Source organism: Cetorhinus maximus, chromosome 4 (assembly GCF_964194155.1).
Source record: "Cetorhinus maximus chromosome 4, sCetMax3.hap1.1, whole genome shotgun sequence".
Taxonomy (NCBI): Eukaryota; Metazoa; Chordata; class Chondrichthyes; order Lamniformes; family Cetorhinidae; genus Cetorhinus; species Cetorhinus maximus.
The window spans coordinates 76,601,665-76,628,159 of NC_135882.1; the positions used below are offsets into that span (position 1 = coordinate 76,601,665).

Below are 26,495 nucleotides of genomic sequence, written 5' to 3' on the forward strand. Positions count from 1 at the left end.
TTCTTGTGATTCTGTTTGGTTGCCCCATCTGAGGTGAGCTAACTGAGTACTTGTTGGGAATTGAATCTGGGCCTTCTGGTCTTAGTGCCATATGAAGCAGAATTTCTACCTATTAACCAAGTATGGAGATTTCAAGTACATGATAACTGAGGAGTTTAGTTTGGCAGGACAGATTTATTTCATGCCTATAGTGTCTGCTCAAGTGCAGATCAAAATAATTTATACTATATAGTGCTTTTAATATAATAAAATGTCCCAAGTCATTTCACAGGAGTGTTACGAAACAAAACTTCACACCAAGCCACATGAGATGTTAGGACAGATGACCAAAAGCTTGGTCAAAGGAGAAAATTTTATGGGACATCTTAAGGAAAGTAAGAGAGGCAGAGTTACAAAAAGGTTTAGAGAGGGAATTCTAGAGCTTAGGCCTTGGCAGCTGAAAGCACCATTACCAGTGGTGGAACAATTAAAATCTGGATGCTCCGGAAGCCATAATTAGAGGAGTGTACTAGGGCTGGAGGTAATTACAGAGCAAGGTATAGAGATTTAGTGCAGCTTTTTGATACAATATTTGTATATTTAAAAAAAAGCAAAGTTCTACTCTTTACACAATAACATATCCAACTATAGCAGCGTATAATGATCCTATTTAATATATAGTTATGGACAAGGCAAACAGCAAAACCCCTTTCCATCTCAAGTCAGAGTCCTGCTGGTGTAAGGACCCCCAAGTAGCCTCCAGGGGCCATCTTCATGTGTCACTTGGGTGGTGCACGTTGCCTATTCAACCATGGATGAAGGCATTTATCGAGCACAACTTAGCTGAGTCCAATCCTTATACATACTTTCCAACAAGGTCTGCTGGCTAGCAATTGGAAGTGGGCGGCCTGGTTAATTTTGCTCTCTTCAGCCTCAGTACCACAGCATGAACACTTGTCTAAGCTTTAGACAACAGATACATCCCTCACTCCATGCTAGGCAAATCTTTTTCCTTATAACCTTTGAGAGAGCTAAGTCTTAATTCACCTTCCTCATCTATCTCTGCACCCTCACTTGCCCCACGTGCCATTGCCCTTCCTACTTCCTCCTATTATCTCTTGCTTTAAAGACATTGTAGCTGGTTTCCAGGTCATGGCAGCAAGCATTTTCTCAGTGGCAGCCCACGGCCCTCTCTCTAAGCCAGCAGCTCTCCTCCAGATATCCTTCCTTATTGCCACAAGTATTCCAGTGCTGCCAAACCCAAGATCACACTCACACATGGCCACACCCTGGATTCCTCCTCTTCTACTTCTCACATATCAAGGACTGCCTTTATAATTCTGCTGGTGTCTCCAGTGTATAGCCCTAAGCACTGGAATTTCCTCCCTTAACCTCTCCACCTCAATCTTCTTTTAACATCCTTCTTAAAACCTCTTTCTTTGACTAAGCCTTCTGATGACCTGTCCTGTTATCCTGTTCTATGGCAGTCAATTTTTTGTTTTATTACCCGTACGAAGGTGCATTGGGATGTTTTTTCTATGTTATGAGACAGTCTGGCATGTCAGTTGTTCTGTTGCACTGTTTTTGTATCTCTAATTTATCAGCCATAAATCAAAATGTCAAAGCCCATATTACTCCCAGACTCCTTTCTGTTTCTCCCCATGCTAATTCTTCTATTCCATTCATTTCAGTCTTTTATCTGCAGTAATTCTGCAAACTACAATGAAAACTAGGTAAAACTACAGTGTTAAATCTCCTGGCTGACTTTAAAAAGCATCTCATTCAGGGAGTTTGATTTTAAAAGTAAAATTTTGTTTTAAACAAAATCACACAGATTTCACAGTATTTTCTCTAAAGCCAAGTGTTGCAAAGTTTGCATTCTGTGGTTTTTGTTCTGCTAAGGTTATTAATAATATCACATTGCACAGTGTATACATTAGTCTCAAATTCGATTTGGATCAAGCTTTGCTTTTTCACATCACATTTTATAGTGCATGATACTTCTGGTAATAGACTTCTACATGACAAGCCAGAGATCTAGTACAGCCCATATAATGAGTAGTCTCTACTGCTGATGATGCTGGCCTACATGCAGGGAGCTGAAAGCAAACATTAGCTTCATAATATGCTTTGAAATTTAATTTCAAGAATGTTGAGGTATGCTCATCGTCTGGCACTGTTTCAATCTGGTTGGAAATGTTAAACGAAAGCTGCTAGTAAATATAGTCAAGCTCTGGGGGAGGCGGTGGTAGGGAGGATGGTCAGTAGAATATCCCATAGCTTCACGCTCAATTCACTTCTATCTGGTATTGTCAAACTATTGAATTAAAAGATCAAATAGGCCAATAATACTGTTGTGCTATCATTGAATAGTTTTTTTTTGTCATTTTTGTACAGGAGCTACCCTGCAATTAAATGCCTAGAAACTTCAGGTTAATTTGTCTTTAAAATGGAAATAGTAACTGTTTTATGTAAATTGACTTTTTCTTCAAGATTCCTAGGTTCTTTTGCAACTGCTAGTTGCCATCTATTTTGATGGCTATTGGGTGATTTAGCTTGTAGGGAGTTGATTTGGCTGTTTCCTTTGAGTCCTCCAACTCTAGTCTGTCTGACATGATAGTTGAACTCAAACCCTGCCTGCATATACTAGTTGCAATGTCCTTAGTACCATCCCTCTTTGGATTAACCTATTCAACACAAACGTGACACATCTGTCCTATGCAGCTTAGTTGTGTGCTGAGTTTACCAAGCTGAGTTATAGAGATCAGGTAGCGAGTCTTGCTGTTGTCCTTTTCTGTGAAGGAAAAGCAAACACAAGAATTTTTTGGGATTTTGTTGATTTTATTAAGTTTTAAACATTTTAGTTTGATGTGGGGGAGTGCACAAATGAATAGTAAGGGTGGGGTTATTACACACCTCATTAAAAATGCCAATTATTTGAAATGTCACTGCAGCAGGAAACTCTCATTTGTAGCACTGGAGAATCTTTTTGATGATAATCGCAAACACAATTGTTCTTTACATCAGAAGAGATGACCAATTTAGGAATAATGAATAATGGGAAAATAAGTAAACTAGTAATCTCTGGAAGCATTCACCATCCTGGCCTGGCTGCTGGCTGTTGCCCTTTCTTCATTGTTCATTCTGTGAACGACATCCGCTCTTTTCTAGTTCATTGTTTCCTAGGAAGGGACTGAAATTCTGTATGTACCTGATGAGCATCCATACTAAATAATTCAATAACTTCCGAAGAAGGAGCCCTTGATACCTTAAATGTTACACCTTGTTAATACAAACATACAAATTAGGAACAGGAGTAGGCCATTTGGCCCCTTGAGCCTGCGCTGCCATTCATGGCTGATATGATTGTGGCCTCAACTTCACATTCTACCGATCCCCGATAGCCTTTGACTCTCTTGTTAGACAAGAATCCATCTACCTCTGCCTTAAAGATATTCATTGACCCTTTTCTAGGAAAGAGAGTGACCAAGACTCATGACTCTCTGAGAGAAAAAATTGCTTCTCATCTCTGTTTTAAATGGGAGAACTGTATCCCCTAGTTCTAGACTCTCCCACAAGGGGAAACATCCTTTACGCATCCATCCTGTCAAGTGCCCTCAGGATCTTATATGTTTCGAGAAGATCACCCCGCATTCTGCTAAACGCCAGTGGATACAGGCCCAGCCTCTCCAACCTTTGCTTGTAAGATAAACCCCCCCTACCGCCCCATCCCGGGCATCAGTTAGGCGAACCTTCTATGAACTGTTTCTAACGCATTTATATCTGTCCTTAATAGCTGTAAAATTTAGAAAAATATGTTTTCTATACAGTTAAATGTGATGTGAAATTGACTAATTCACATGCAAGTGGTTTTTAAATGCTGTTGAGGTTTTCTCTTTTGACTTGAAACTTCTGAGGTATATTTAATCAAAACATCCTAGTTGGAAATGTTCAGCCTTAAAGCTTAATAACACTTGAGCACACTTGCTACTTTTTCAGAATTTAGTCCTGAATTTTCCTCATGTTAAACATAACTTAAGAAATAGGAACAGGAGTAGACCATTCTGCCCCTGAAGCCTGCCCCGCCATTCAATAAGATCATGGCTGACCATCTTGTGTTTCGATTTCCACATTTCCATCTAACCCCGATAACCTTTGATTCCCTTGCCTAACAAGAATCCATCTACCTCTGCCTTAAAAATATTCAATGACCCCGCCTCCACCACCTTCTGAAGCAGAGAGTTCCAAAGTCGCACAACCCTGCGAGAGAAAAAATTTGAGCGTGAGTGTGTGTTCAGAAAAGAAATCTAAAAAAGCAGCGAACAATGATAAAATGTTACTGTTTATAAATTATCTTTACTTTGTTTTCCGTAAAGTAGTAGATTAAAAGTGTAAACACCATTCAAACTTGGAACCATTTTGAGCCAAGATGAGATTATTAAGAAACACAGTAGAATATCTGTTGTATATTTTGGTGCATTCAGACACAGATCTTAAACTTTACAGCTATATATTTCCAATATAATGTACATAGTTAAAATACTGAAAGGATAGAACAAAATTGAGGTCAACAGGAGTACATGAATATTGTCTGACACTTCCTTTTACTTATTGCTGTTAATTTGCATGTGGCTGCAAGTTCTTCACAAAGATTTATTTTGTCTCAATACCCCATCAAGACAGCCCTGGCATAGGGCTTATATAGCAATCTTTATTGAGACATGGTAATCAAAATCTACCTGAAAGTCCAAATATATAATGTTGAATGAAATACCTGTATCCATCAACCTGGTGTCTTCTTCAAAGAATTTCACCAGGTTAAGACATGGTCTCTGTCTCCCTGATTTCCCCTCCTCTATCAGGTTGGTTTGAATATATGACCAATGGCCTCACTTAACACAGCTCTATTTTTTTATGTAATCTTGGGTAGATGCTATCTGGATCACCAGCTCAATTTGATTTAACACTCCTTGTTCCCTTCAAGATCAGATCTAAATATTCACTCACCATTTTTGTTTCAACTGTACACCTTATAGGAATTGTGTCCAGTGGCAAAGTAACCACTTAGATCTCGACCATATCCTGGGAAACCCCTTATTTGCCGTGAAGAACCTTTTAACAGTCCATTATCACTCTCTGAAAGTTACTATTCCTACCAAAGTTATCCACAATTTTTTTTCTGGTGACCCTTTGACTGCTCTGATAGCACTTTTGCTACCTTAAGCTGAGCACGATGCCTATCCCCATTCCCTAGGAATGTTGTCTGAATCTGTAATAATAATAAAGTCTGGCTCTTGCAAATGACCATTTAACCACCTTGGGTTTTACTGTGTGTCCTTTGCCTATTTGACCTTCTTTGCATGGAATGTCTTAAAGACATCCTATTTTTCACCTGAATTGTTGCTATCGCCAACTGTAGGGCTCCCAATTAAATGACTGAGTTCCTCTACCATTTTTGAAAATTTAGCTCTAGTATCCTGGCTGAATCTCAGCAGCCAGCACTACTGAAATGGGTGTCATTTAACTAATTTGTTGTTTATGGGAGTTTCCTGTCCACAAATCAGCTACTGGGTAAATAATAACAATTGGACTTCAAAAGCAATTACTTGGCTGTGAAGCACTTTGGCATGTCCTGAAGATTTGAAAGCACAGTGTAAATTGGCAAGTCCATTCCTTCCTTTAAAATAATTAAATATAATAATTTTATGAAGATTCTGATGGTAGGTTGTAGTGTTACACTGCCTGTGATATGCTCCATGTCTTTCTATATTCTATTTGATGGGTGAGGAGAAGATCTTTTTCATGGAATCCACTGTTTCAATGCCAGCTTCAGTTTGACAATATATTTTAAAAATTGTAACTATTGTAAAGACTATTAAATGTCTGGCAGTGAGCTTAAGATGGTTGTACAATATTGGAGCTCTCTTTTTAATTGCTATTAGTTTATGAACCCATCAACATGGCTTGGTCTAATTAGTGCCTTACACTGTCAACCATCTAATGTCCTGTCTGAAAATATACATTTAAAATATTGAAGTATAATATATGCAACTAATTGAGGTTTCCTGTAAGGGGTTGTAGCAATATCTAGGTGACAGCTGTTTGTCCTTAGTCATAAGCCTAGCACTTGTGCATTCTAGTATTATAAATTCAATTTTTAATATCTCATCAGACACTCAGCATCTTGAAACAGAAAATAATTGTACTGTGAAACTAAGCAAAATAATTGTCAAAATTCATTATGCTGTTTATACTAACAATTTTGGTTACCTGATGGTGAATTGAAAGGAACTAACCCGGCCAAAATATTGTATTAAATTGTGAAAAATGTATATTTATGATGTGTGAAACTCAAGATTGGATTACTCTATGTAATTCGCTAAGGGTTATTTATTTTTAACTGATTTCCAAGAGTGCAAAGTTGCAACCAATTGAAATATATTTTCTAAATTCTTAACAATACTAAATATTATTCTTGAAATATAAGCAACCTTAATGATATGTGGCAAGGTGAGTTTTTCATAGTCATTATACTCCATGTGCTTCTGAACTGTTTCCAGAGGAAATCCAAGATTATCGCATCTCCAGGTACATTCACTACAAGAGCTTTACACTCTTGATTTGGGTTGGTATGCATCTTGTTTGGATTGAAGTTCACTGACAGTCACTGGCAGATAGCTGTTCTGCTGATTTGGTGGGTATATACACCTAATAAACAGCATTAATCCCAAGACCCTCCTTTCAGCCAGTGCTGAGTTAATTGATCTCAGCCAGAGTGCTGCAGTTTCCTTAGGTGATGGAGGGAAATAACCTGAGTTCTCGTTTCCTATCTAGTCACCCAGGCTACAGTTTGTGTATGTGCATGAACTGATGATGGGGATCAGACTTGACTGAAGAGCCCTCCATCGTCTAACAATGGCCAGATTATCACATGTATTGGAGGGTTCATGATGCCTAAGAAATTTTAGCCCAGGGAAAGTTCATACCTTCAGCAAAGAAGGAAGAGCGCTGAGGTTGGATAGGATGGGGCAGGGGCGGCAAGGGGAATTTTAAAAAAAGGCCATCGTACTTAATTAGTTTCTGCGCAAATCCACTGATTGGGCTTGAACACAAAATTGACGGGTGGTAATTGGCCTTGTTGTTGACAGCAGATCAGCAGTGACTTGGATAACTTAGAAGAAATTCTTGATGACCTGCAGAACAGTCAGTTACAGCAGCTTTTCCCAGACACGAAGACGGCACCTGCCAGCGGACCAGTTGACAAACAGACCATCTTCCAAGACCTTCTCCAAATTGGCAATGAAAGTGTCTCTGCACCACCTCTTGGAACACAAAACCCATTACCCGGGATGTTACAGAACAGTAAGTTTCATATTTTTCACCTCCAGAATGTAAATGCCATTGCATTATTTTAGTTGTTATCCCTTTCTTTAGTATTTGGTCTTTAGTATTTGGACTTTAAAGCATGCAGACTCTAAGTCTACAGTTAGTATAATCTTGTAAAATGGATAACTCATATGTACCCAGAATGATGTGTGATGGCACATTTTCTACATTTAGAGCTGTGTCTACTTTTAATAATATACCCCATTTTAATCTACATTTTTCAACCAAAATCAAGATGGGGATTACATTAGTCTAGAAGCATGCATACATGTATCTACGTACTACATCCTTTACCTATTAGAAAATGGAGATGAAGAATTGGATCTTGCTGAGATTAGGTACCAGTATCTCTGTATCCCAGTATTCCTCAGCTCTCTGCTTCTTCTGCATCCTCTTTAGCCAGCTGTTACCCCTACCGAAAGTGACTTGATATTCATGTAGGATTGATTGATTTGATAAAGATGCAAAATAGTGAAGATGTGTATTGTTTCATAATTTTATGCATTGAAAGAAAAATAATACTACCCAATCTCTCAACACCTGAGTATATTTTGGTTTGCATGCAAGACGATTTATGGTCTAAACTGTGTACTAGTCTGCAGCATCTGCCAGTGTTGTTCCATCGTACCAACAAGAGGGTTCAACTTGTTTCTCTTCTCCTTATCCTGAAGTGATGTTTAATAATCAGGAGTTCGTCTGGCAGCCTGCCTGGGAAATTGTCCAGCTACAGGATACTCAGTTTGAAGGTCTGCAGTTCGTCAGAGAATGAGTTATGCAGAATGGGAATTCCACTTCTACTGATTAGAACTTTCAAGCTCCTTAGTTTATAAATGGGCAATTTTTAAAAAATGTACGTTGTGTTTTGTGCAGTTTTTTTTTTAAGAATAGAGAGAGTGCCACCTGATGGTGTAAGTAGGAACTGCTGCTGTTTTGAATTTCATTTTGTTACTCCCATTTATCCTTTATTTTAAAGCCTTACAATCTTCACATTTTGGTCCACAACTTTAATACAGTGCAGCTATAATAGCTAAAGGAATTCATCACTGGCTAGTTTGTGGGGAGTGCAATATGCCATCTTACTGATTTGGTTTTACTTCAGAGATGTGGTTTACATCAGAGATTCAGTGTTCCATGGAGCAACCAGACTGATTTCTTGCAACAATATAAACAATGGTTTAGAATAAGTTCCAAGGAAGTAGAATGATATCTGGGTACTTGTTACCTGGAATGGGGTCAGATGGTTTAATGTCATATCATCATTTTTAATTCCCTCTCCAGCCTAATAGGATCAGTGTATTTGGGTTATGGTACTGTTAACATTTCTTGTGACTTCACGCTCATAGGTACATAAAATGGCATACTGGATCCCTAACTTTTTAAAAATGTAACTAACTATGCTGAGGAGGCTACTGTGATTGTGAATCCTTGTTCCTTCTGACAGCTGATATCTTTAATTATGCTCCATATCTCATCTTAAAACGGACAATAACTTTCAAAGTCCACATTTGAATTTTAAAGGTTCGCAAACTATATTCTGTCTTCCCACTTGGTTGCTTTCTCACAGAAGCATTGCAAATGCACTTCATCGATATCTCTGTGCCAGCCATTTGTAACTTATTCAGTTTAATAAAATTGCAAGAGGTATGAAGAAAAAATGCTACATCCCACATCAGGTTTTCAGTGCTGTAGTGAGTAACCACAGTATTAATCAAATAAAATACTGTCATTAGGCTTTTTGCAGGCAACCTGAGTCTGTATTGGCTCAGTGGTAACATACTTACCTCTTGAGTTAGAAGGCCGTGTGTCCAAGCTCCGCTCTGGAGAATTAAGCACATTGTTTAGACTGGTTACTTCAGTGCAGTACTGGGGCCACCACCAGGGTTGGCTCCTTTTTGGCTGCCGTTGTTCATGGGGTAACTTGAATGATAGATTAACTATTTCCTATTCACAGGGTTAGTGAAGAGGAACAACTGAAGTTCCAAGTTCATAGTAAGTTACCCTGTATCATAGAACAGGTCGAGGAGCAGCTGCTTTCCAACATCATTATATTGGAGACAATCAGAAACATTCACAGCTCAACTTCATGTTATATGAAGGAGGCTCTCATGGGGTGGAATCACTGGCCAGGATTTTATGATGGCAAGGTTTGCCTTCCTGCCATCTGAGGAGTCGGCTTGCCCCAACAAGTGTGAGTTGGCTGAAGACGGAACTCCTGCCCCTCACTCGGGAGGAAGTCCTGCCTCAAAGACTGATTGATTGGCCAGCAGCACTTTAGACCCTACAGCGCCAGAAGCTGCAGTGGACAGGACTGGGACTGCAGAATGAGCCCTGCGAGTCCAGGACCAGGTAAGTTTTGGGGTGGGGGGCCTCTGGGTGAAGTGGAAAAGTGAGGCCCAGGGGGAAGGGAAACGCCCATAAGTGGTCAATAATTGACCACTTAAGGGCCTCAATTGGAGCAAGGGTGGGCGGGACAGCCTAGGCCTCGTCTATCCCAGCATAAAATTGTGAAGAGGTCAGGTCGGGCGTGAAACCCCAGCCGACAGGGGAATATAAAGTTCTGCCCACTGATCAGGCTCAAAACCAGTGTTGCCAACTCTGACTAGACATATTCCAGGAGATGTCAGCAGAAGTGAGGACCTGGAAGCATGTTGTGAGTGGGTTCTAAAGGAGCACAAAAAAGGAAAACAAATCCCTGGAGAAAGAGTGTGAGCATCCCTGTTTGAACAGAGTGGGAAATATATCTCTTTTATACAGGGCAGACTTGAGAATTCAGCATTGTCCTATCACTGCAGCTTTGTGTAAACCAGCAATAATGCAGGATTTCAATGAACTGCCCTGAGGTTCATCTTTACCCAAAGTGGAAACTTGAAAAACATGTAAATGCTTCCAGTTCCTGCCTGGATTAAAATCCCATTCAGACTGATTTTTTTTTTCCCTCCCCACAAAATAAAATCCCATTAGGATCAACTTCTCTTACAAAGAGAGACTCATTCTACCAGCGCTGCAGATTCACATTGATTCCCCAGGGACAGACACTCATTGAAACCATTTAAATTGCCCAGCAGTGCTGCCTGTCCCAGGGGACTCAATGTAAATCTGCAGTGCTGGTACAACGAGTTTCTTCCCCCAAAATCCCATTAAAATCAGAATCTTTCCCCCAATCCCAAAGAAAATCCCACTGTATCAACTTCCAACCCATCTCCATCCTGGAATCACCTGCATTAACTCAAAATCCCCAAAAGGTTGATTTTCCGCAAGCTATGGGCGGTGAACAGGAAGTGGGGAGGTGGGGAGATGTCCTGGAATCAGCACCTATTCTCCAGCACTGTCTGGCTCAGTATCCAGCTCCCTCTGTGGGGATTGCAGAGGTCAGAGACTGAGGAGCCCCCCTTCCTCGATACACAGTTAAAAACAAACGGAAACTAGTGACACATGCTGTGAACTGAGTTTAACTTTTTGGGTATTTTCTCACATCGTTAAAACCTGGACATCTGATAGAGAAGTGAATCTGATACTTATCAGTACTGTTAAGCTCACTTTCTTCTAGCTATAATGTAAGCAGCAGCGCTCCTTTTAGCAAATTACCTCAGCTCAGCAAAAGCTTTCTAAGTTTCTAGACTTTTAGGGCTTTAATGTAATTTTTCTAGCCCAGCAACAGGCAGCAGCGCTCCTTACCTCAAGTCTCGGGACTCTGTGTGTAAAAAGCTTTCTGGACAGGCTTAGGTGTATACTATGAGTTTTCCAGGCAGATGAAAGTTCCGTTGCTCTTGCAGCAGCGTTCGCTTCTCGTTTTACCACCACCTATCCTCGAGGTCAAGGCTCAGTGCCACCGAGAAGATGTGCAACGCAGCAATATTCGTGAGTGTAGTATGCATACAGGGTCGGTTTATGTTTTGTATCATGCTGCTACGAACGCAATCGGATCACCGTTTTCAATGAATGATGACTGACCAGAGATTCTGTATGAGTTATGAGCATTATTTGCTTGAAATATTGTTTTAAAATCTCCCAGATTAATATTAATAGCCACCGGAGTTTGGTAGGGAACCTGATAGACTCCCGGCCATTCCAGGATGGTTGGCAACCTATTTCAAAACGGAAAAACCTTTCCTCAGCTGATGAGTCAGTGCTCATCCACATTGAACGCCACTTAGAGTAACAGCAATACAGAATGTACTTTGGGTGGAGAACTTTAACGTCCACCTGCAAAAGTGGCTTAATAATATCACCACTAACCAAACTGGCCAAGTCCTGAAATTTGAAGCTGCCAGACTGGGAATAAGCTACTTGACCTTAGCAATCTAATGTCACAGATGCATCTGCGCATGACCGTGTTGATAGGGCACTGTCATTGTGGAGACCAAATAGGTGTTCACAGTGAGGACACTCTCCATTGTGCTCTATGGCATTAAAACCATGCTAAGTGGCATAAGTCAAGAACAGATCTAGCAGCTCAAAACTGGGCATCCACAAGGCACTGTGGGCCATTAACAGCCGAAGAATCGCATAACACCACAAATTTTAACCTCATGGCCAAATATATCCCTTATTACTCCAAACCGTCAAGTTCAACCCTGGTTCAATGGGGAATGTGGACAAGCACGTCAGGAACAGCACCAGACATGCCTGCAAAATGAGGTGCCAGCTTGGCAAAACTACAGCACAAGATTACACACATGCTAAACAGCAAAAGCAGCATCTATATATAGACATTCTACAATTAACTGATCGGGTCAAAGCTCTTAACCATGGCAGATCCAGTTGTGAATGATGATGGACAATTAAACAATTGATGGGTGGAGGAGGCTCCATGAACTTTCTCATCCTCAATGATGGCAGAGCCCAGCAAATGAGTGCAAAAGATTAGGCTGAAGCATTTGCAACTATCTTCAACCAGTAGTGCAGAATAGATGATCCTTCTCTACCTCCTCATTAGGAATTCACAATCACAGATGACAGTATTAAGCCAATTTAATTCACTCCATGTGACATGAAAAAATACTGAGTGCACAAGACACAGTAAGGGCTATGGGCCCCAACAATATCCTAGTTGTACTGTTGTAGATCCGTGCTCATGAATTAGCTGCTCCGCCCTAGCTAGGTTGTTCCAGTACATCCAAAACACTGTAATTTTCTTGACAATCTGGAAAATTAGCCAGGTTTATCCTGGCTGCAACAAACATCACAACTGCCATTTTTAAAATTCTTTCATGGGACATGAGCATCATGGTCAGCACCTGTTGCTCATTCTTAATTGTCCTAGAGAGGTAATGGTGAGCCACTGCCTTGAACGGCTGCAGTCCATCTGGTGCAGGTGCTATTAGGAAGAGAGTTCCAGGATTTTAACCCAGCAACTGTGAAGGAACATCAATGTAGTACCAAGTCAGGATGGTGCGTGACTTGGAGGGGAAGTTGCATGCTGAAGTACACTTTGATGCCCTTCAAACATAGTAGATGAGAAATAGATGAGTGCAACCTTACATTGGGCAGCTGTCTGCTTCTAGGCTACAGAAAGACAGAATAGTTGAAGAAAGCAGTAATGATGCCAGGAAGCTTTGACAACTGAAGTCAATGGAACTGAGGATATTGGAGAGAGCTGTAGTAGTAACGGAGTAACTCTTCACTTTGCTTTGCAGTAAAGTAATAGAAATGAATAGTTGAAAGTGCTATCCACTTTCTTGCAAATACAATTTTAATATGGTTCAAAATGACCCATACCTACTAAAGATGTTTATGATAAGACAAACTTCTGCCCCCAAAAATGCATATATCTGGAAATAAGATTTTAAATATTCTTCAATTTGGTATAAAAATTTAATCCAACGTTTGGCTTGCTTTGCATATGGAAATGAAAATATTCAGCCATCACTTGCTGTGACTGGGTATCTGAGAGTCTGGCATAATTAGAGTGGGCGAATTCAATGCCAAATCACACAGAGGAAGAGAAATACAGTAAGATTATCTTGAAAGAGACAAAAATCAAAAATTGATGAAACGGACTGTTTACTTTGTTTAGTTTTTAACTACCACGCAAGTGCATCACCTTCATGCCTTTCAATGGTGAGCCAAACAGTGAGATGCAGTTTTCGGGAAGCTAACACTGGTATGACACACCATCTTCAGCAACACTGTGGATTTCTGCACTTAACCGTGCGTCTGCTCTCAGCTGAAGTTGCTGTAGCATTTGCGCATAAGTAAGCTCTCGCCGTTATATTGACAGCAAATTATAAACTAGAAGTTTTTCAGCAATACTTTTGTACATTTGTGTCTATCATAGCAGGAACACAATAGTTCTGGTGGTTCATTTATTTTTTCTTTGAAAGACTGTTCCCCGGAAAATGTTTAATGCTGGCAAAGTAGCTCATGACCAATGTACGTTCATTTATTTTCTTTTAACTCTCAAATTATAGCTTTCAATAATCCTCGAGCTGTACAGACAACCAGATCACAACAACAGGGTCGAAATACAGCATTGGACATACACATGCAAGGTCAGACAAGTGCTGGACAATTCCCACCAATGCGAAATAGTGGCCCATATGCTGTAATGTCACAGCAAGTGATGGGTAATCAAGGGATGATGGCAAGTCAAGGAAGTTTAGCAGCTAATACAGGTATGTTCACTTAGTGTTGGACTTGTTTTGGCTTACATGTTTTTTTTCCCCCTTTGGATCAATCTGCAACTAGTTAGGAAGCATTTATATAATGAGAAATAGTTTATTAGGATAGTCCGAGTAAAAAACTCCTTGAAATTTGCACAGGGTGCATTTTGTTTCTGTTTTTCTTTCTCTACTAAAGGAACTAACTTTTTCTGAAATCCGGCTCCATTGCAAAACACTAAAGGACTGATGTGCGTATGTAGCAATTCCTTATGTTTAAATTTAAACAGTGAATCTCAGCAGGGTGCTTGACCATGCCGGGTAACTCAACCTGCCTGATTCCATTTATCTTCTCTACTTCCCCTAGGCCTCTTTGTCCTGTCATCGTACTCCTTTCACTTCTCTCTTGCTGGGTTTACTGCCTGCCCCCCAAATCCCTACCCCAAACTTCAGCATTCCTCGAGCTTTCCTCCAGCCTTGCTGCCATCCCAGGCTTGTCTCCCTTGTGAATAAAAATACAGTTTCCTTCAGTGCCTCTCTTGGCATTTTCTGAAGTGTCCATCAAGCTATTCAAGTTGTCTCTTATGAACAGAAACTCCAACTGCCCAATCCTACTCTCTCACCAACCTCAATGTTCAACGTGCCTGCTGGGGGCTAATCTTGTCAATTCATCTTCCCATCCACCAACCCTTCCTAATTGCAGTGGATCAGCTATCACTGTCCTTCTCTGCATCTCGCTCCAGAATGTCCTTCCATTTGTGAACATGGCCCCTGCCATCCATGAATTTAGTGTGGATGATTGCATCGACATCATAGCCTTGACAAAAACTTTGACTGGTGAAGACACCTTCCTCTTAAATGAAGCCTCTCCGCTTGTCTATATCTTCCACCACTTGGCTATACATTCCACCACTTGCCTCCTCCAGACCGCCCTTATCACCAATGCACTTTAGCCTGCCCCCTACTCCTTTGGCACCTTCTCTTTTGAGCATCTCACCTTGTCCCCTTCTTCTCACCTCTTCTTTAAAACTCTCGCCCCCTACTTTCACTGGAATATCTTCACAGCTTTCCTTTCTCAGCTTCTGCGCAAATCAACTTCTCATCCTCAGTGACTTCAACTTCTAACTCACCCCATCATGCATTGAGTTCACTGCCCTCCCATCCTCCCTTAATCTCCCCCTCCTTATAAACTCCCCTATCCAAATTCATGGCCAACCTGAAGGCATTGCCATCTCCCGAAACCCCTCTATTCCCATTGTGTCAATCACAGAAAAGGGCATTTCCCTAGTATCCTTCTCCACTCGTAATTCTCTTCATCTTCCCACCTTGACTTCCTTTTCTTTCAGCTGCTGGAAAAAAAAACTCCAAGTCACTTACAAGAGCACTTTCTCCGCTGTCTAGCCTTTGGCCCTCCATTCACCAGTGTATTTCTACAGCTACAGATCTGCTTTATACTCACCTCCACCTTTGATGCCATTGTTCCCGTTTAACTCATTATTTTCTCTCACCTTGGCAGTCCTCCACACCCTCCCCCAAACCCCCTCAATTTCTGCTTCCTTAAGTCTAAGAAATACTGGTTAGCCAATCTTCACCAGATCTAGCTGAACCACATAAAGTACTATCAGGTCTTACTCTCCTTTATCATAGAAGGTTACAGCACAGGAGATGGCCATTCGACCCATTGTGTCTGTGCCAGCAAAAAAAAGATGTCCAGCCTAATCCCACTGCTGAGCTCTTGGCCTGTAGCCTTAGGTTACAGCACTTCAAGTTCTTATCTAAGTGCTTTTAAATGCAGTGAGTAAACTGTCAAAACTGCTCACTATACAGCATCATTTTCCCTTTCCCTCTACAAAGTGCTGCCTTAAACCCTTCTACTCCATCTCTTATACCTTCAGCCCCAAAAAGTAGTGTGAGGAAGCCATGAACTTGCCTGTCAGTAAAATTGAGATTATATTGTGTTGTTAGGTTGGAGTAGTTTCAGTAACTTCTGAAGACTCTTAGATGCAAATGCTCTAACTTTATTTTAACATACTTACAGTTATGAGAACAATCCCTTACACCAGTTTGTTTCTATGCTGCTTTCTCCTAGACTCGCTTAGATCATATGCACTTCCTCCTATGACATCACAGACTATATGGTTCTTAGTTTAACATACTCCCTTACACTAATCTCCCCCCACTCGAGCCTCTGTTAAGACTTCAGTGTTCTCCGACCTTCCTGAAAAACCAATGCTTCAGTCTCCTAATCATTCTGAACACTTCAGTGTTTTGAAGTCTTGTAAGAAATGTAGCCTCTTTTGCTGCCTTAGGTAAATGTCATTTTTCTTTCTCTCCACGTTCTTCTCTTGCTCTCTCTTCTCTCTGGTTTTGTTGAGATTCTCGCCTTCCCTTACACAGATAAGTGCTGTGATGTCTTCACTAGTCTACCATACCTCATCCTCCTCTCATTTGGAGGAAATAAGGCCGCCTCATTCTGCTGTTGGTGCTCTGGACATTATTAAACAGAGTTCAAACTAGCAGAAGGTTCAGAATCACTGCTTCGGTGTCTACTTCTAATTGCAATGATGGCGATCTCTCTGGCCTCTGATTTTCACTCTGTTCTCAACTGCAATCAGAGCCCTTCTATTTCTTCTTACTGAGCCCTATTCCATCTGGACAATGTAAAGTCTCGAGTGTACTGAATTCTCCAAATCTCGATTGATCTCTGACCCAAACCTGTTCTCTCTGCTGAAGATCCAATAATGTCCTTGTTCTGTGACGACTATCATAGTTTTTCATCTGTTTACTTCAGTAAGCTTCCTTTCTTTCTCGTACTTTCTCTAAGCCTGTGTCTCTGACCTTGGCAAAAATGTATTTGGAAGGGTAGGAATTTGTGTCCACAAGCTTCTTCCCATGAGTAACTTTGCATGGAGTCAATCCATTCTGCAAGGCTGAGGATCTATAACTCAAGAATGCTAGTTGAAAATCCCATTCTTTTTCAGTAATGGCTTTACAGTTCTGACACCTCTGTCAGCTTCTCTGTTAGCCTGAGGAAAAGTTAGTGAACTTATTGTGTGAACAAATCCAAATAATTCTGTAAACTCTTGAAACTCTGTTTGTGAATTATGGACCATTAATTGATATTGCAATATCGGAAATCCCTTGGACTGCATAAATTTTTTTTCAATAATCATTACTGCCTCTGATGTGTGAACATGTAACTGTTTCACTTCAATCAACCTCAAGTAGTATTCTACTACTATTATGAATATTTTCCCTTTATGCTCAAATAAGTCCATTCCTAGGCATTCCCATGACCTTGTAGGAAAAGAAGATGACAGTAGTGGTTCTTTTGATTCCTGTCTGTGAATTGTACGTGATACATCTGAATATCATTTCTTCCAAGGACGTCAAGAGACCCGGCCACCAAACTGAATACAGTGTTCTTGCCCTGCAATTGGTAATACCTGAATGACCTTGATGTAAGCGTTGTAAGATCTCAAGTCTCAACATTCTTGGGATTACTTTTCTATCATTGTTTAACAGTAAATTTTGATCACTGTCAGGTCTGCTCGCTGCTTGAAATATGGTCTCAAGTAAGTACTATGTGATATATATGTTGGCCATTCTCTAATGCAAAATTCTCTGATCTGTTCATGTTTCTTGTCTGATTTTTGAGCTCCTGATTTCACTCAATTATTGGGTAATTGGCAGTAACATATGGACTGTCATTGTAGCAAACTCCTCGACGCCTTCCACAAATTCAATATCTCATTTTTCAGGGTTCTCTGTTTCAATGTGTGATAATACACCTGCTTGTGTTCTGTTGTTTCCCTTGAACATATATTGTGCAGGCATCAAACCTCACCAATCTTAATTTAAACATTTGAACTTTTGATGGCATCGCTGGAAACCCTTTCAAATTCAGTAGTGTGACTAAAGGTTTATGGTCTGTTTCTATCGTAATGTGAAGACCTAAGACGTAGTCATCAAATTACTCATGTGCCCACGTGGCTGCTAACGCGTCCTTTTCAATTACTGTGCAATTCTTCTGTTAATGACCGTGATGCGTAGTAGACTGGTCTGCATTTTCCATCTCTTTGTACCTGAAAAGGTACTGCCCCCAATCCTGTATAGGGTGCATCCGCTGCTATTATTGTAGGTAACTCCGGATCATAATGTGATAAAAACTCTGATGACATCAACCTCTCCTTGATTTTTTTCCGAATGATTTTTAATGTGTTTCTTCCCAATGCCAGTCGTTGTCTTGGCATAACAACTGATGTAGTAGCTCATTGAGTTAAGTTTTTTAGAAACTTTGCCACTTGATTCACCATCCATATGAATGTTTGTAACTCTGATGTTCCTTGGAGCTGGAAGTTCTTGTATGACTTTGGTCTTCATTGGATAAACCTTTATTCCTGAGGCACTCACTATGTGACCAAGAAACCAGATTGACGGCTGTGAAAACTCACACTTAGAGTTCGCTGTCAATCCTGCCTCTTGTAATCTTCTCAGCACTTCTCTCACTCTGAAGTCATACTCAACTTGAGTGGACCTATGTATCAACACGTCATCCATGTGGCAAACAATTCCATGTAAGCCCTCTAAAAGATTTGACATTGTTCTTTGAAAGATCTCTGGTGCTGATATTACTCCAAAGGGCAACCTGTTAAAAACTTAGTCTCCCAAATGATGTTATGAAAGTTGTGAGAAGCTTGGAATCCTAGTGGTATTTGCCAGAATCTGCTATTAGCGTCTAATTTTTAGAGAAAATTGAGCTCTTCCCTTATTTTGCTAAACTCTCATCTAAAGATACCATTGGATGGACTTCTCTTTTCACAGGTTTAAGTTTTGAGAGATCAACACACATTCTTATGGAACCACTTGGTTCCAGAACCAGTATCATCCCCGAGCACCAACACATTAGCTCTTTTATGGGTGAAATTACTCTGTCTTACAACTGAGTCGATCTCTTTCTTTATCTTTGGAAGTAAAGTGTGTGGAACTTTCTGGGTGTACATAAGTATATTAGTTTCGCTTCTGGGCTTAGTGTTATATGATGCACTGTTTTCAGCTCTTCCAATCCTGAAAATAACTTCGGAAATTCTATTCTGAAGTCTCCTGATTGACCTTCACCATTCTTTACTACTTTGATTCTGCGGATTAGAATCAATTCCATACATGTCTTTCTGCTTAAAAGTAAACAACTTTGATCTTGAATTACTTTAGTACTTCCGAAATTACTTTCTCTCTATGCTTTAAGGTAGCTGCAAATTCTCCCAGAACCTTCACTCTGTTTCCCCTGGTCTGTGTAACTTTTTGCAGGATAGTTGAAGAACTCTCTTGTTTAACTATGGTTCAGAGCCTGAAGAAAACTGAAACTGCTGCTCCAGTACCTAATTTAAATTGTGCCCTGCTACCTTTACAGGATCCCTGCACTTCAATAGTTTCCATTTACTTCTTTAATCTCTCCTAAGAAAGGCATCTCAATGTTTTGTGAATCTTCAACTTCATGGATTCGGTTTTCTTCTAAAGCTTTTTCTTTTTGAGCGTTCTGGCCATTTCTTCTACTGCAACATACTGCCTTAAAACGCCCCATCTTTTTGCATCAATGGCATTGCATGTCTCTGGCTATCAATCAGTTCTGTCACCCGATCTAAGCTTATCTACTTAATTGAATAGCTTCACCAGCGTCTTCCTGGGACTGCAAATTGTCTGATAATATATCACCTGTCACACATTACTGTACTCAAAGTCTTCTGATCAGTACAAGCCATTAAAATGCTTTCCCCATGTCTCTGGGTACATTTATTGAACATTGCACATTCCACGATGGCGTACTTGCCGAGATTGAAATATATGTCCAATGCATCAATGACTTTTTGGTAATTGTGGCTTTACCCTCATTGATTCCCACAGTAACTAAAATGTTGTCCGCGCAGTCGCCCATCGTGTACAAAAGTCTGGCTCTGATTAATTTTGTTCTTAAATTTTGCTCTTAAAATCTAATCTAGTCTGTAATTAGCAGTAACTGGAAAGCATTGTGTAAGCAGGCTGAGTTATTTCTTTCTTGCAGTTTAAACAGGGTAAACTCACTCTCAGCTGTAGGAGCTGAGTAGTTAATTATCTAACTGGTTGAATCTGGTTCAGTTTAGTTTACGATAAATTCAGGGTTCTTTAGTGCAGCCAACTAACTGAGTGAAGACTTGGAGTTTGGTGAGAGGGGAGTTAGGAGAAGGAGTTGTTCGTTTCCTCTTTATATCCTTCTCACCCCATAGAAATTGGTCCTTGCTCTACTACAGGGAAAGGAGCTAGCTTGTTTGGTGAGTACCTGGTAAGTCGGTAAATTTTATTCTATCCCTAAGGTTTAAAATAGCACATAATTTGGTGGTAAAGTTAATAAAATATATAAGAAAGCAACACAATATAAGTGATTAATATAATTAATTATTTAAAACACATTAAGGATGGCAGAATAGGTAATTTGTCAAGGCTGCATGCAGCATATGGGAGCTCCTGGATAACATTGGGATCCAGGGAAAACACATCTGCAGTAAGTGTTTGCGGCTTAAGGAACTTTGGCTCAGAGTCATTGAGCTGGAGGCTGAGCTACAGACACTGCGACACATCAGGGAGGGGGAAAGTTACTTGGATGCTTTATATCAGGAGGCAGTCACACCACTTAGGATAGGGTCTTCTGATTTTGTCAGTGGCCAGGGACAGGAGGGTGTGACTGTGAGTGAGGTAGGTAAAGGGACCCAGAGGGCAGAAGTGCAGGAGCCTCAGCCTCTGCAATTGTCCAACAGGTTTGAGGTTCTCTCAGCTTGTTTGAATGAAAGTGGCAGCTGCAGGGTGGATCAACAAACTGATCATGGCGCTGTGATACCAGAAGCCATCTGAGTGGGGGGAGCAAAAAGGAATGAAGTGGTAGTAGGGGACAGTATAGTAAGGGGGATTGACACCGTTATCTTTAGCAAAGAGCGAGAGTCTAGACAGCTTTGTTGCTTGCCCAGTGCTTGGGTTCACGACATCTGCTCAGGGCTGGAGAGGAATTTGCAGTGGGAGGAGGAGGATCCAGTGGTCGTAGTCCATGTAGGTACCAACGACATATTCAGGCTGAGGAAGGAGGCTCTGCATAGTCAGTATGACACACTAAGCATGAAATTAAGAAGCAGAACTCCAAAGGTAATAATTTCTGGATTATTACCTAAGCCACGTGCAAATTGGCATAGGACAAATAAGATTAGAGAAATTAATCCATGGCCCAAAGACTGGCGTGTGAGAAATGAGTTCCAGTTTGTGGGGCATTGGCACCAGTATTGGAGAAGTGTGATCTGTACCATTGGGACAGTCTGTACCTGAACTATGCTGGGGCTGGTGTCCTCGCGAGCTGCAAAACTAAGGAAGTAGAGGGAGCTTTAAACTGAGGGCAAGGGATCAAATTTGGGAAGATGTGGTAGAGACACAGCAAGAGAGATAAGTGTTAATATGAGAAATGATAAACAGACTGTGACAGGAAGGGCCAGAGAGTACAATTCTGAAAGTAAATCAGATAAGGCTAGATGCTACAAAGATAATAAAAGGACAAAACTAAAGGCTTTGTATCTAAACGTACGTAGCATTTGAAACAAAACAGATGAACTGATAGTGCAAATAGAAATAAATAAGTACGATCTGGTAGCCATTACAGAGACATGGCTATGGGATGACATAGATTGGACCTGAATATTTAAGGTATGTGACATTTAGGAAGGACAGGAATTTAGGAAAAGGTGGAGGGATGGCTCTTTTCATTAACGATGGTGTTAGCACATGAGCGACGGATGACCTAAGTTCAGGAAACTAGGATGTAGAAGCAATTTGGTTAATGATGGGAAATGATAAAGGCAAGAAGTCACTTGTGGGAGTGGTGTAAAGATCTTCTAATTGTGACTACACAATAGGACAGGGTATAAAAGAAGAGATAATGGGAGCTTGCCAGAAAGGTCAGCAATAATCATGGGGGATTTTAATCTACATATAGACTGGAAAAATCAGATGGGCAAAGGTAGCATAGATGAGTATATAGAATGTTTTCAGGATAGTTTCTTAGGACAGCATGTTCTGGAGCCAACCAGAGAGCAGGCTGTACTAGACCTGGTAATGAGTAATGAGATGGGATTAATTGATAACCTCATAGTGAAGGCACCCTAGGTAGCAGCGATCATAATATTATTGAATTTTACATTCATTTTGAGGGAGAAGCGAGTGCGTCTAAAGACTAGCACTTTAAACTTAAATAATAAGGGCACTTATGAGGGCATGAAAGCAGAGCTAGCTAAAGTGAACTGGCAAGTGAGGTTCAGGGATATGTCAATAGAAGTTCAGTAGCAGACATTTAAAGGATTATTTCAGAATACACAGAATAGATACATTCCAATGAGAGAGAAAAATTCCAAAGGGAGACCCCACCATCCGTGGTTAACTAAAGAAGTTAAAGACAGTATCAAACTTAAAGACAAAGCATATAGTTACGCAAAAATGGGTGGCAGGTCAGAAGATTGGAAAGAATATAAAGAACAGCAAAGAATGGCAAAAGATTAATAAGGAGGGAAAAATTCGAATACGAGAAAGAGCTGGTTATTAATATAAAGACAGATAGTAAGAGCTTCTATAGATATTTAAATAAGTTAACAAAGTGAACGTTGGTCCTGTGGAAAGTGCATCTGGGGAATTGATAATGGAAAGTAGGGAGATGGCAGATAAATTAAACAGGTATTTGCTTTGTTCTTCACTATAGAGGACACAAGTAATATCCCGGAAATTGCTGTAAATCAGGAAATGGAAGGGAGGGATGAACTCGGGAAAATTACAATCACTAGGGAAGTGGTATTGAGCAAATTATTGGGGCTACGGGCTGACAAATCCCAGGTCCAGATGGACTTCACCCTACAGTCTTGAAAGAAGTGGCTAGTGAGATAGTTGATGCACTGGTTTTAATTTTCCATGAAAGGGAAATCATGTTTAACCAATTTTTTGGAGTTCTTTTAAGGAGTCATGTGCTGTGGATGAAGGGGAACTGGTGGATGTACTGTACTTAAATTTCCAGAAGGCATTTGATAAAGTGCCACATCAACGCTTACTGCAGAAAATAAAAGCTCATGTGTAGGGGGTAACACATTGGCATGGATAGAAAACTGGCTAGCTAATAGAAGCAGAGAGTTGGCATAATTGGGTCATTTCCTGGTTGACAGGACGTGACAAGTGATGTGCCACAGGGATCAGTGCTGGGGCCTCAACTTTTTACAATTTGTATAAATGACTTGGATGAAGGGACCAAAGGAATGGTTGCTAAATTTGCTGACGACCTAAAGATAGGCAGGAAAGTAAATTGTAAAGAGGATGTAAGGAGGCTACAAAGTGACATAGGTTAAGTGAGTGGGAAAAGATCTGGCAAATGGAGTATAATGTGGCAAATGTGAAATCGTTCATTTTGGCAGGGAGAATAAAACGGAACCTTATTATCTAAATGGTGAGGGATTGCAGAGCTCAGATTCAGACGGCTCTGGATGTCCTAGTGCATGAATCACAAAGGTTAGTATGCAGGTACAGAAGGTAATTAGGAAACCTAATAGAATGTTATCATTTATTGTGAAGGGAATTGATCACAAAAGTAGGGAGGTTATGCTTCAGTTGTACAGGGCACCGGTGAGACCACATCTGGAGTATTGTGTACAGTACTGGTCTCCTTGCTTAAAGAAAGATGTGAATGCATTAGAAGCAGTTCAGAGAAGGTTTACTAAACTAATACCAGGAATGGGCAGGTTGTCTTATGAAGAAAGGCTGGACAAGTTAGACCATTGGAGTTTAGAAGAGGAAGAGGTGACTTAATTGAAACCTTTAAGATCCTGAGGGATTTTGACAGGGTGAATGTGGAGAGGATGTTTCCTCTTGTGGCAGAATCTAGAACTAGGGGTCACTGTTTAAAAGTAAGAGGTCGCTCATTTAAGATAGAGATGAGGGGAATTTTTTTTAAGGGTTGAGCGTCTTTGGAACTCTCTTCCTCAAAAGGTGGTAGAAGCAGAGTCTTTGAATATTTTTAAGGCAGAGCTAGATAGATTCATGACTAACAAGAGGGTGAAAGGTTATCGGTGGTAGGAAGGAATGTGGGGCTGAGGTTACATATCAGCCATGATCTTATTGAATGGCGGAGCAGGCTCAAGGGGCCGAGTGGCCTACTCCTAATTCATATGTTTGCTGCAAGACCCAAAGCACTGGCAAGTCAAGCGAATCTCTTATACTATTCTGGACACACTTCAGCCTCATTTAGACAGCAGCTTTCTCAAAGCACTCTGGTAGAGGTAGAGATTCTTCTAGTGCCATCCTTTTACCACTTGCCACCCTATGTTATTGTGTTGTTGGGTTACAGTACTTCCAATAACTCCTGAAGACTGTTAGCTGCAAGCATTCTAACTTTCTTGTAACATACTTACAGTTATGAGAACACTCCTGTACACCAGCTTCTTTCCATGCTGCTTTCTCTCAGACTCGCTTAGATCACATGAGTATATGTACTTCCTTCTATGATATCACAGACTTTACAGTTATCCCTTTATGGGACTTAAGCTAACATATTCCATTATACTCCAGAGACCATCCATTCAGCTGCCTCTGCTGCTTCTCACTCTTCCCTTCAGCCACATTTTGCTAAGATCCCCTCCATCTAAGCTCTGAACTTGCAGCTTTCCCTTATCTCCCTTCGTGCTGTCTCTGAGCTCATCTTGTCCGTAAGACCCACCTCCTGCTCCCCCAACTCTATTCATACCAAAGTGTTGACCACTCCCTCCTTGACCCCCATGTTAGCTGGTGTTAATGGTTCTCTCTCCTCTGGTACTGTCACCCTTCCCTTCAAATCTGCTGTCATTATCTTCTTGTCAAAAAAAATCTTTTTTTTTTTAAAGAAAAAATCCCACCTATGTCCCCACTATTCTTGCAAATTACCATAACGTATCCAACCTCCCTCTCCTGTCAAGTCCTTCAACATGTTATCACCTCACAAAGCAGTGCCTAACTTTTCCACAGCTGAGATCAGTTGTATTCTCCGTACTGATATCAGCTAGCTCACGACAGCCTGCGCATTGAACTTGTGAATCTTTCGAGGTATATGTGGCTTAGGTACTTTCTAGGTAAAGTCACTGAGCCATTGTGGAACTTCAGTTAATTAATTTTATTTTTAAAAAGACTAAAATTAAACTTGTTACATTTGACCATTTAGCCGAGAGAGAGAGAGTAACTAATGCTCCCTTTTCCCCTCTCAACCAAGAATCCTGACGATCCACAGTGTTTTGTTTCTGCTGAAGAATTCTGGGGGTTTTCCTTTCAGCTATAAAGGCAATTAAATGTTGAAACATAATAGTTTTTCTGCAAACTGTTACTAGCCAATATGCATGTGCAAGAGAGTGGAGAACGTAAAAGATATTGGAGGATTATAATGGTATTTGGTGCAATTTCTGACAGCAGCAAGAAATCTCATAATAAAAAAGGCAGCCAATGCAATTTGTTAAAATTGAGAACTTTGAGCTATCAGCTAACTGAAATTAGTGTCAAAGAAAAATTATGATTTAGGTGTGGTATAAGCCTTTCCCCCAGTCCCTATTTAACTCCTCTCTAGCCAAAAATAGCTTCTGTAACAGTTACACTACCTGCCTCAAACTACAATATGGCATTTGTAAGGCTTCGGTATTACTCCAAAAATTACTTCAGAATGAAATGCTGCATGTCCTATAACCCTGGTTTGTTGTTGTTTAATTTGACCTGATAAATTTTAGGGAAAACAGATTGTAATTATTCGGGGGTGCACTAATGTAGTATCTTTCATCATACTGAGCTTTATAATAGCACAAGACATAGGAGCAGGAATAGGCTATTTGGCTCCTTTCTTATTGACTTCAACTTTCTTTCATTGTTCCGTTGTATTAAGCTTGAAATCTCTTGTTAAAATGTCGTGAGCTTATATAAACTAAAGGATGACACTGGAGGTAAACATTACTTTATCATCATCATTATACCGTTTGAATATAGCGTTATGGTAAATTATTATTTCTCTTTCTTTAAATGACCAGCTTTAAAAGAGATTATTCATGAAAGTTTATTTTTGATCAATTCACTGGAAGTGGTCTGTTTTAAGTAGCTGGAGCATAATAGTTTACGTGATTCTTTAATCATAATGGAAGGAGAAGGATTTCCCCAGATGAGGGTATACCCGTAATGAATTGCAGTTTGAGACAAACATCGGAAAGTTTTTTGTGAAATTTCCCTGTGCCGTGCAGTACTAAAAACTTGGCCAAAAAGCGCATACTTATCCCTTTATAACTATAATGTTAGTTTGTGGCCTTGTTTGTCAGTAACTAATATATATACATATATACATACACAATATATATGTATATTATTTTCTAGTTGTACTGAGCTATATTTTACATTTAAATTAACTCTTACTGTTTGATTTTGGTGGCTTGTCCTCAGCTCATTTGGAAAGTAAAGTATTGACGTATTCAGTAGCAAAAGTGA

At 40.3% G+C, this 26,495-nt stretch overlaps 1 protein-coding gene across 9 annotated transcripts in view; it reads left to right on the plus strand.

The window, feature by feature from the left end:
• The window catches only part of ncoa2 (nuclear receptor coactivator 2), a 203,545-nt gene that overhangs the window by 127,723 nt on the left and 49,327 nt on the right, over nt 1-26,495 (plus strand). For 5 of the 9 annotated variants that reach the window (XM_078540350.1, XM_078540349.1, XM_078540355.1 and 2 more), the window contains 2 exons: nt 7,128-7,341; nt 13,776-13,979. In XM_078540350.1, the coding sequence (XP_078396476.1) occupies nt 7,128-7,341; nt 13,776-13,979 (418 nt within the window). The remainder of the gene's footprint in view (nt 1-7,127; nt 7,342-13,775; nt 13,980-26,495) is intronic. The other 4 variants (XM_078540351.1, XM_078540356.1, XM_078540358.1 and 1 more) reach the window with 2 other exon arrangements.